Source organism: Rhincodon typus, chromosome 29 (assembly GCF_021869965.1).
Source record: "Rhincodon typus isolate 14 chromosome 29, sRhiTyp1.1, whole genome shotgun sequence".
Lineage (NCBI taxonomy): Eukaryota > Metazoa > Chordata > Chondrichthyes > Orectolobiformes > Rhincodontidae > Rhincodon > Rhincodon typus.
In genome coordinates, this window is record NC_063360.1 from 29698218 (window position 1) to 29709363 (window position 11146).

General features: G+C 38.9%; 2 protein-coding genes across 2 annotated transcripts in view; both read left to right on the plus strand.

Annotated features, from left to right (window-relative positions):
* Positions 1–1780, plus strand: part of LOC109915730 (guanidinoacetate N-methyltransferase-like) — an 11634-nt gene extending 9854 nt beyond the window's left edge. The window contains exon 5 of the mRNA XM_048613931.1: positions 1770–1780. Coding sequence (XP_048469888.1) covers positions 1770–1780 — 11 coding nt within the window. The remainder of the gene's footprint in view (positions 1–1769) is intronic.
* A 206-nt stretch (positions 1781–1986) lies between these two features.
* On the plus strand, positions 1987–9068 carry ndufs7 (NADH:ubiquinone oxidoreductase core subunit S7). The gene is made up of 6 exons (XM_048613932.1): positions 1987–2090; positions 3353–3470; positions 3799–3978; positions 5016–5062; positions 5147–5235; positions 8839–9068. Exons 1-6 carry the CDS (start codon positions 1987–1989, stop codon positions 8934–8936), a joined length of 636 nt encoding a protein of 211 aa, XP_048469889.1. The 3' UTR covers positions 8937–9068.
* The last annotated feature ends 2078 nt before the right edge of the window (positions 9069–11146 follow it).

The following is an 11146-nucleotide window of genomic DNA, read 5'->3' on the forward strand; positions in this document are numbered from 1 at the left end:
ACACCTTGTTATCTCTGCTGGAACTGTATACTCTGTTAGTCAACATATGAAAGGGGGGAAAAAAGGTTAATATCCTAGGTCCGTATCTTGATATCCTTCCAACAGTTTTGATTTTGCTTTCCTAGTTATAAAGAAATGTATAGAATGGGTGTTGGTATTAACTATTCTAAAAATGTCTCAAAAAACTATTGTGCTGTCAGTTGCTTTCATTTGATCCATTACTTTTCCTATGTCAGAGGAACAAGGTTACAGTTAATTTGGTGAAGATGATAATAGTCAAATAATACTCAGAATGGAGTAACAACAGAAGTTGCTGGAAAATTCAGTAGGTCTGGCCGCATCTGTGAATAAAAAAATTAAAGTTAACTTTGCGGATCCGGTGACCCTTCCTCAGAACGGAGTGCTTGAATAGGGTATTTAGAACTACTACAGTATTTAAAAAAGAATCAAAATTCTGCCTCAAAGCTGTGAAAGTTGAGACAGTTTTATAAAAGGAAATCAGAATGTTGACTGTTTCTCTGTCCCCATTTTGCTGCCAGACCTGTTGAATAATTCCAGCGTTTCCTGTTTTGATTTCGAAAAATAGGAATATTTGAATGAAAATATTCATACTTTAAAAGATCAAAGTTGATGAAAAACCTTAAGTCTTTAGCTGCTTGTTAACTTTTGTGCCCAACATTTAAAAGGTTTAACAAGTATTTTCAAATAGCTGAAATACTCTATTCATGCACTATCTGTTATTGTCAGCCTCCATTGTATAAGTGCATCTTTTGGCCCTGTTCCTAAGATGATGACAAAATCATTCCTTCAGGTAACAAAATGAAGTATCAAATGGGGAATCAGAAGCACATATTTAGTCCATGAGAATGTTTCATAGATTTTTAAACAATAGAAAGATGAATTGGCATAATATGAGTCATTGGCTTCAAGTTTATTAGTTTGCTTTGGACAATTGCACTTCAGGACTTTAAGACATCTCAAGTTTTCCAGCCAGACACGGAACATTTTTAATGTGGCCTCCTTATAGGACCTATTGCTTCAGACCTCAGGCTATTTCAACAATACCTATACCTTATATTTAGTCAGGGAGTTCTCCCAGAGCAGAAATCTGGAATGTAGCTTTCAAGTTCAATACAAATTTAACATTCAAGAATGCAATTATCAAAAATAAATTCGTTGTATTTATTTATAGACTTTCCTACGCTCAGGATGTTCCAAAATCCATCGTAACTAATTACTTTTGAAATGCTATCATTTGTTTTGTGGGTAAACAAGGCATTTTGTGCAGAGGAAGAGCTCCAAACAGCAGTTAGATAAATGAATGAGTTTCTTCCTTTCGCCCTTATAGGATTCATATGTTGCTCATTTGCTACAGATTTTGGGAGATTTCTTTTACATGAGAATTATCATAAAAATTCATGTTGCTGCTGTGCAAGCTTGTTATTGTGTCCAGTGTTTCGCATTATTCCAATGTGACGATAGAAGCCCATTCTTTAGGTCCTTACTTGAATAGTGGTTACGCGACTGCAACATGGAGCTTTCCCTATGATAAAGATCTTCATCCCTATTTAGGAGACATCAAGGTCCACATGAAAATTAAAGCAAAAAAAACTGTGGAGACTGGAAATCTGAAATAAAAACAACAAAAGGTGTAAGAGCACAGCAGATGGGACAATTTCTGTGGAGAAGAAAGAAGGAAAGTTGACATTTCAGGTTCTGATTAGAGGTCATCAACCTGAAAAATAACCCTGCTTCTTTCCTCTCCACAGTTGCTGCCTGACTAGCTGAATATTCCCAGAAATTGTTTTAACCAGGTACTCCTTTAGGAATCTTCTTTCATCTCCATTTCGGAGTGCCAAGAATTGGAGCTTTGTCACTAATCTGGTTTCTTTGTTTCCACAGCATTACAAATAATACCTTTGGATATAATTTTGCAATATTGCAAGTTATTATTATTGAATGGGAAATATCAGTAAAAGCAACACCATGTGCATTTCTTTCATTGCTGTCTCATTTTTCAGACCCAGTTCAGTCCTTGCTAGTCATTCGCGATGTCTCCATCAAACCACAGTGACAGAAAAGGCAGAAAGGTAAACTTGAATATTGTTTTTAAGACTTTTATCAAGTATATTGTGTAGACTCTGTCAGAATGATTAAATTGTAATGGAAATAGTATTAAACCAATTGTGTAGGAATAATGTAAGAGTGTATGCATTCAGTAAAGCAGTTTCTCGCTACATTTATGTTTAATATCAAACAAACCTGGATTATAGCTTTCCCCTCACATAGGAGAGAATTATAAAGGCGTTGGTTTATAATATGTTAAAATCACCAACTATTATGTGCAATTAAGTCAATTCAAAACCTTTAAAAGGCTGGTTCAGGAATTAGCCAAAATGTTGCCTTGAAGCAGTTTCAATTAGCTGTTCACACCTCATCACTCTCCGATGGTGACAAATAAAAAGCCTGCACTAATATCAGCCAAAGTCAGATTTTCAAAGCATTTCAGTTTGCTGTTTATGTCTGATAAAGCGGGTGTGCCTCAGTGATGAGATTCTGCATGCATATCTTACAATGTGCGTTCTGCAGAGTGCAAGGGTGACTAATTGACACAATTGATAATGAACAAGGTAATAATGAGACAAAAATATGAAAAAAAAGTTGAAACAGGAGGAGATGGGAAGCCTAAAAATTGTACCAAAGAGAAGACTGTTGTGACTTTTTTTTTAAATGTGGCAACAGTAAGGCAAATAAATTTCAGGAATGCAAATCATCCCGTCAAACTTATTTACCAAGAGAGAAATGCACCCCACATTGCAACCCACCCCAAAAATCAGCACACAGCACCTTTACTTATGATACAACCATCCTCCATTACTAACATCCAAGTGAAATGGCAGTAGATTGCAGTTGAAATTTAATTAATGTTTTATTTGTTTTATTAAAAATGTTCGTTTAACAAAGCTGTATCTTATCAACATTTTTGAATATGTAATTAAAGCAGGGATTAAAAGCAGAAAAGTACTGGAAATGTGCAACATCTTGTTGCATAACTGGAAGAAGAAAACATTTCCTTTAAGTTTCGTAGCTAGGTCTCACTTGAAACATGAGCAGCATCTGTCTTAAGCATATAGACTGAACCTGTCTTGAAAGGGAAAGACCAATCAGTCCGTCAAGCCCCTGGCTACCTCTGTAAATCATTCTTTCCCTTCCCTTCTAAGAATTAAACAGATCAACTGATTCTGCCCAATTGCCAACAATATCTCAGTAAATTTGTAAATTTGACATTTATCTTTCTTTTTTGGTGGTTTCATTTAAAATCTAATTGGGACTGGAATTGTTTGCTTTGCAGCTCAACACAAGCCAAACAGGCAAGCACTGAAGTAGCTGCCAAGAAATTTTCACTTCCCAGCAATAAAGGGGAGTATGTCATCACAAAACTAGATGAGCTGATAAATTGGGCCCGACGGGTGAGTGCTGCATTTGCAAAGAGGCTGCATCAGCTTGTCTATGTGATTATGCAAGTAATTGAACAGATATATTAAATGTTTCACTAATTGAGTTTGGGGATGTGGCTTCAAATTACAGCTGCATCTGGCTATTATCTACTAGAATGCATTTTGGGACCGATAATATGTTTTAATATATTGCTTTGCAGCTTTATTTAATATGGTGCAGTTGTAATTACTTCCTTTTAACCATATTTTGTTTGCCGTATGTGGTATAAAGGCATTTTGAAAATGATTGGTTAGAAGTGAGAAACATTTGTTTGAAAGGATTTTTCTTCAATGCTTTCAGAGTTCTTTGTGGCCCATGACCTTTGGGCTTGCCTGCTGTGCTGTTGAAATGATGCACATGGCAGCGCCCAGGTATGACATGGACAGGTTCGGCATCGTCTTCCGTGCTAGTCCTCGGCAGTCAGACGTCATGATCGTGGCTGGTACTCTCACAAACAAAATGGCTCCAGCTCTTCGAAAGGTGACCCAGTGGTTTTGAGGCCGTGCTTTCTGCAGGTTTCCTCCTTTCTAACACACAATATTAAAATGCTGTAAATAGAGTCATTGGGATGTACAGCACTGTGAAGCTAAAACAGAGAACAGCAGGGTCCCCACTGTGGTGAGAATAGTTGGCGTTACTGATCAGTTTCCTCTTTTAGAACTGTTCTGCTATTGAGTGTAACCCAACAAAGACTTCGCTGCTTGGCTGATTGACCTGCTGTGTGCCCAGGCCTTTTCTCTTTCAGTCGTCTTGAGAGGATGAAGGGCGGTGGCATAATGGTAAAGTCAATGTACAAGTAATCCAGCCCTTCCGCTAACGTTCTGTGGGCATGGTGGATGGTGAAATTATATACAAAAATCTAAATAAAATATTCCGAGGACATGGATTTGAATCTCACTATGGCAGCTGGCAAAATTTGGATTCAATAAAAATCTGGAATGAAAAGCTAGCCTAATGGCAGCCATATGGTAACACTGTTGTAAATAGTTCGCTAATGCTCATTAGGGAAGGAAATCTTTATTGGTCTGGTCTCCATGGGACTCCAGGCCACAGGAGTACGATCGACTCTTGGCTCTCCTCAGGGCAATTAGGGATGGACAATAAAAGTTGGCTCAGTCAGCAACATCCATATTCCATGAAAGTATTAAGAAAAATTGTTCTCCTGAAATTGTTTATATTGTAAATCAATAATGTTTTGTGTTTGAGAAGCACAGGATGTCTGAAAATAGCATTGGCAATCTTAACGAGCAATTTTTAAAATTTAGTTTTAAAAAAATTAAATGCGCATAGTGTTCTATCTTCCTGAAAACAGGAGGGATGCATTTCAACTATGTTATAAAAATATTTGCAAAAGAAAGTTAATTAAATGATACTTTCTCATGAGTACAATGTTAATTACCATCAAAATGGGTTTGTAGCTGAATGTTAGTCATTATCGAGTCACCAGAAATGTATAAAGGAATAGCTATTATACAATGTAAAGTTGAATTCTGTTTTACTTTTATTATATTGTGCAGGTTTATGATCAGATGCCTGAACCTCGCTACGTAGTCTCCATGGGCAGGTGAGCATGTTATTGAGTTTCATAGCAGATTTAATAGTTTGACCATTGAAGGCTGATGTTTTAACGGTGGCATTGTTCTTACAGCTGCGCAAATGGTGGTGGTTATTACCATTACTCCTATGCTGTGGTGAGGGGCTGTGACAGAATTGTGCCAGTAGATATTTATGTCCCAGGTGAGTGCAGTGATCAAAGCAAAATTGCCAATTTACCAGTGCTACCAGTATGGTAGTATAGGTGATTGTTACGGGACTGGTAATTCCAAGGCCTTGGATCCTGAATTCAAATTCAACATAGTAGCTGTGGGATGTAAATTTAATGAATTAAATACATCTGTAATTTAAATGAAAGGTACTATAATTGATAGTGACCTCCAAGCCAACATGTTGTCATCAAGTTGCATCTGGTTCACCAACATCCTTCAATGAATGAAATCTGTCCTCAACTCGGTCTAATGTACATGTGCCTCCAGACCCACAGCCATGTGATTGACTGACTGTTGACTGCCCCTCCGAAACAGCATAACAAACCCATTCAGTAATATTGAAGAAGAAAGTTTACCAGCACCTCCTTGACAGCATTTAGGGCTAGACAATAAATACTGCCTTGCAACTAATGCCCACATTCTATAAATTATCTCTTGTTAAAAGCTAATTGTTTGTTTAGTTAAATATTGGATACAGTATGTCAAACGTTCCTCTACATCAGAATAGATATGTGAACCATTGCATAGATACACTCGAAAGGAAAGCAAGCAGGAACGTACATCTTTAACTTTAACTCCACCTCCACCAATTCAGGGCCTGACTCACTGGTGGAATAAAGTCAAAGGCATGTGACTAGAGAAAAAGTCTGTAGGGGAGGTGATAGGGGAGGATTATCTTTAGTTAAAATTGAATTTAGTGGGTGAACTCCCTAAAATCGAGCACCTCTGGCTTGGTTGACAAAGTAAGCATGGTGAAGCTGAGAGCCTTGGAGATTTGATTCTCAGTCCCCATTGTGTTAGCTGACTTTGACTGGGGAGCAGTCATTAGACAGGAACATATAGACCCATGTGAGGAAAATCTTGGGTACCACAACTGATCCTATGAACTCTGCTGGAGAGCATATATTTTTTGGCTGACTGAAGATAGCAGGGTGATGGCGTAGTGGTATTATCATTAGGGTATTAATCTAGAGAGCCAGATCATGATCTGAGGATCTGGGTTCAGATCCTGCCATGGCAGATGGTAGAATTTGAATTCAATGAAGGAAAAATCTGGGATTGAGAGACTAATGATGACCGCAAGACTGTTGCCAATCGTTAGACAAAACCTATCTGGTTCACTAATATCCTTTAGAAAGAAAATCTGCCATTCTAACCCGGTTTGGCCTGCATGTGACTCCAGACCCACGGCAATGTGGTTGACTCTTAACTGCTGTCTGGGCAGTCAGGGATGGGTAATAAATGTTGGCTTAGCCAACAATGTCCGCACTTTTGTGGATAAATAAAACAAACAAACTTTAGTGCTGCTCACAATAAACAAGATGCCAGTAGTGAATTCCTGAAACAATGTTCCACAGATATTTTGTCCACACAGCTTGGTACCAGCATAACCCAATCACTTTGGTTTCCCACTTCAAACAAACATGAGAATCATGATTAAACACCCAGAGTCCAAGAGAGGGGTTGCATGTGGTTCTGGTCACCAGGAGCCATGTCTTTGGGAGTGGGACTGCCTGGGCTCAGGTAGGTAACCCCCTCTGCAACAGTTCCGAATCGTACCCGTACCTGAGAGACATGGAGCCTGAGGAGCTGCTGGGCCAATCAAAATTCAGTCTCATGGTCTTCCGAGCACAGGCTATTCCTATCCTACATTTGCTGCTGATAGGCTCAGTAGTGAAGGAAAGCTGGGAAGGTAGGTGGCTGCAGTGAGCAAATCATTGAGACTAATGCTGGCCAGGTCCAGGGGTATGCTACCTACTGCCAGGGTTGTGCCAGAGGGCGGAAGGAGACTGAGGAGGGAATGCGATGCAAGGGGGAGGTGGCAGGGAGGTGTGAGTCTAAGATGGGGGAGATGCTGGAGGAGGATGCATGGTGAAGAAGTCTGAAAGAGTGGAGTCAGAGGAAAGGAAGCTGCAGAGGAATGGGGTGAAAGGACAACCAGGAAGGAGAAAGTTACAAGTGTGTGGGCAGGAAGGAGGAAGTGGCAGATGGAGAGGTTGAAACGAGAAGACTGCAAGTAGGGCGCAGGAAAGTGGAATCTGCAAGTTGGGTGTAGAAAAGCAGCAGCACTTTGTGGGAGGAGATGAGAATGGGGAGAATAAGTGTCGGGGGAGTACAAGGGAAGGAGGAGGTTGCTAGGGACTGGAATGAGGCGACATGGTGGTGAGTTGAAGGTACCTGCAAAGGATGCAAACGAGTTTAAAGCCCATTAACAAAATAATACTCAACTAACTGGGTGCCAGGAAAACTTTAAATCACCTGACCTAAATAATTATTGATGAATTCTTCTAATTTTGCTACTATGACAGTCCACATGTTGCAAATTAATAAAAATATGTAAGACAGTGTTACTACATCACCTAGTAAATGAGAATAAAAATATAGCAACTGAAAATCAGAAAGTAGCCCTCGAGAAAATCATAAGAGTCTGGACCGAGTTCAAAGAAATGGAGCTAATCACATACAATGAACAACCAGGTTGTGTGCAATTGTCTGATAAAGCTGTAAGTTATAAAGTGTATCATATCAAAACCTGCAATTTTTGGCCTTTAAATAAAGTCATAGCATACTGATGCTCCGAATTCTTGCTAAACCTACATAAATCAGTTTCTCTGTAGTTTCCAATTCTGGGCACTAGAAGAATGTGAAGGTTACCTCGAGGCTTTGGAAGAAATTTACGATCACAGCCCCAGAAATGAGGGATTACAGAGAAACTGGGGCTGCCCTCCTTAGCCAAGAAGCCTGAGGCGATTTGATTTGAGTGGTATAAAATTATGAAGGGTTTAAGTTGTGAAAAAAGAAACTGTTTCCAGTGACTAATCAAATGCCCCAGGTTTAACTTCTTGGATTGATTGACAAAAGAGTCAGAGGCAATTCGGAGAAAACGTTTACACAGTGATAAGGATTGAAATAAACTTGTTCCTGGTGTGATGATGGATACAGATTCTAATGAGTCTTCAAAGGAAATTGTATAAGTACTTGGAGAAAAGTTGGGAAAGAACAGGTGGTCAGGGAGGTGATTTCTCTTGGAGCCAACACAGACTTGATGGCCTGTATGTGCTGCACTGTCCTGTAGAACCCAGTGCATCACAAAGTTGCTCAAAGCTGTTGAGGGAACATGAGACGTTCCGTGACCCGTGATTTCTCTCCTTTGTTCTGGAGGCACCACTGCTTCAGCATCACATGGGCTCCACACAGAATCCAATATCACAGTTGTACAAGATTAACAAATATGTGTCTATCTTGACTTGTACCATGCACACAGGAGCTGATCTGCTCGTACACCACCACTCGTGTGGAATGTCTCTGGTTTGTTCTCTTGTATTGATTTGGCCTGGACATTTGTGCATTAGTGACTTGCATTTGGAACCAGACCATGGACAAGTGGTCTGTGGACCACAATTTGAACCACTTTGGAGAATGGAAGAATCTGGGTGGAGAACATCTATCTGAAACTTAAGAATCTTGTGTTACATCTCCATTGAAGTTAAATTCATTCAAAAGAGCGGCTACTCCCTTTGATACGATTATTTGAGTTATTTTGGATAAATAATAGTTTTTCCTTTTATGTTAGGCTGCCCACCTACAGCTGAAGCACTTCTGTATGGAATTCTGCAACTGCAGAAGAAAATAAAGAGGGAAAGAAGATTAAGCATTTGGTATCGGAAATAAATGGATGTATAATTGCAACCAGTATTTATAATGTGTGTGGGCCATAATGTGATTCTTTGGTGGAGGAATGAATTCTTTGTTGTTATGTTATATATGAATGTATCCTATAAACTTTCATTTAAAAAGTTGAAACATTGCTTTAGGCATTTCTTTTGCTTTCAATATTGTTTTTCAGCAATTTAGTATTTTACTAGACATTTTCTTTGGCTCTGATGCAAATGTCTGCATTTTTCAGATACTTCCCTGACTCTAGCAGTAAGGCAGTGGTAAAAATTGGAAAGGTCTCCCATAACTTCTATAAATTACATTTGACATAATAAGAATTCTTTTACGTAGATTCTGTCTTTTAAAAAAAAAATTAACAAGCACTCCATTTCTCCTTTGTTACTCTTGTCAGGAATGCAAAGAAACGGTTTCTCGTCTTGGCTTTAGGAATAGTAGAGAAATGGGGTGGTCTTAATGAAATGTTAAGTTTAAAATCGAAGTACAGGAAAACAAAGTGAAGAGACAAATCTGACTCGTGACCAAATCTTTATTCCACCATGTGCAAGCTTCCCTGGAGGCATACAGTGTTTACAGCAACTTGGTCAACCCTGCTATTGAATAATTTTTTGATTTTCCACTGATACTGCAAACCAAGCATTTCCTTATTATAAGAATATTATTAAGAATAGCAAAACTTTCTCAATTGTATTAAACTTATTTTTCCACTTTTAAAATCCATAGCTCACCAGTTTTCGGTACCTATCAGTATACGGTGGGATTATAATTTACAATATTACTAACTGCTCTGAAGATGTGTCAGGTGTCTCCCTCACACCATTTTTTAGTTGTCACCAAGTGCACTAGATCTCCACCATTGGATTCTTTTAGTATATTCCAGGCATTTCTGCAGCAACATCTGGTAAAGTAAACTCTTAGAAAATAAGACATTTAGTGAGGGTGAGCTTGTGGGTAAGCCCTTTATAAAATTGTGACAAGTACTGTACAAATATAGTCTGGATTTCCAAAAATGTCACCAATAATTGAGCCACATTGCGTTCAATAGTAATGCATACATATCACCACATTAGTTGTGTACAACATTTTTCATTGTATCACAAAGAATCTGGGATACATTCATACATTGAATCTGATAAAAGGCATCCTTTAATTACTTTAAGACTTGTAATGATTCTTCATGACAGTGCTAGTAAAAGTTGGCCAGTTAGTGTTTAGTTATCTTAGGTGTGATCATCTTATGAAAAGAGTAGTATCGGCAATCTTTGGGAGGAATAAGGTCCATCACACTGGTCTGAATATTCTCCTTCTTGAAGCCAGACTCCACCAAATGAGACACTTGAGTTTCCTGGAAAGGTTAAAGGTATACGTTAATATGGCAAACGTTAAACTGATCACACAGCACTACATATTCAAAAAAATTCAAGATGTTATCCTGAATTACACAGCAAGATAATAGTTCAACATGCAGAAGCCTTTACTAAAATAAATGTTTCAGTGCGAGGGCCAACCAGGCAGAGAAACAATGAGAACTACTGTTACCCCCAGATGAGGAACAGCAGCTCAGATGTGAATTAAATCATGTCTTTTCTGCCACCACATTACCTCAAACTTACAGGACCTCTCCCAACTAGATATAAAATGCAAGCTGTTTAGAATGTACAGCTAGTTCTGGCAGCTTCTGAATGAATCAAACAGATCACACCTATGTTGCATGGCAGCTTCAACAAGGTGTGTTTTATTCCTACCTGGAACATCTTTTCAATGTCGCTATACTTTTCCTTCAGCAGCTCTCCCCAGGAGGTGAGGTTGCAATATGTAAGAACACCACCAGGTTTCAGCAGACGCCAGGCATAACCCTGAAAGAAAAATTTAATCTTTTGATTTGGCTGCATTTTCTGCTAGTGTGCTCCCAAGATTTATCTGTTACGTTAACCAAACTGTGTCAACACCAACTACAATATCAATCCTGAGATTGGACAGGGTGATAACTGGATCCAAGCAGAGAACAAGGAGGAGATGAGAAGAAATGGTGAGTAAGTAATTGGGACAGGGTTGGGCTGGGAAGAATAATAGAATGACTACAGACTCACGAGCACATCTATGGAACAAAAACAGAAGTTGCTGGAAAAGCTCAGCAGGTCTGGCAGCATCTGTGAAGGAGAAAACAGAGTTAACGTTTCAGATCCGGTGACCCTTCCTCAGAACTG

What these genes read in the sequence shown, in the direction of transcription:
- ndufs7 (XM_048613932.1), top strand. Translation starts at nt 1,987, where the DNA reads ATGTGCATTTCTTTCATTGCTGTCTCATTTTTCAGACCCAGTTCAGTC. An exon ending in GTGACAGAAAAGGCAGAAAG is followed by an intron (nt 2,091 to 3,352) that starts GTAAACTTGAAT and finishes TTTGCTTTGCAG; the next exon opens with CTCAACACAAGCCAAACAGG. An exon ending in AGTAGATATTTATGTCCCAG is followed by an intron (nt 5,236 to 8,838) that starts GTGAGTGCAGTG and finishes CTTTTATGTTAG; the next exon opens with GCTGCCCACCTACAGCTGAA.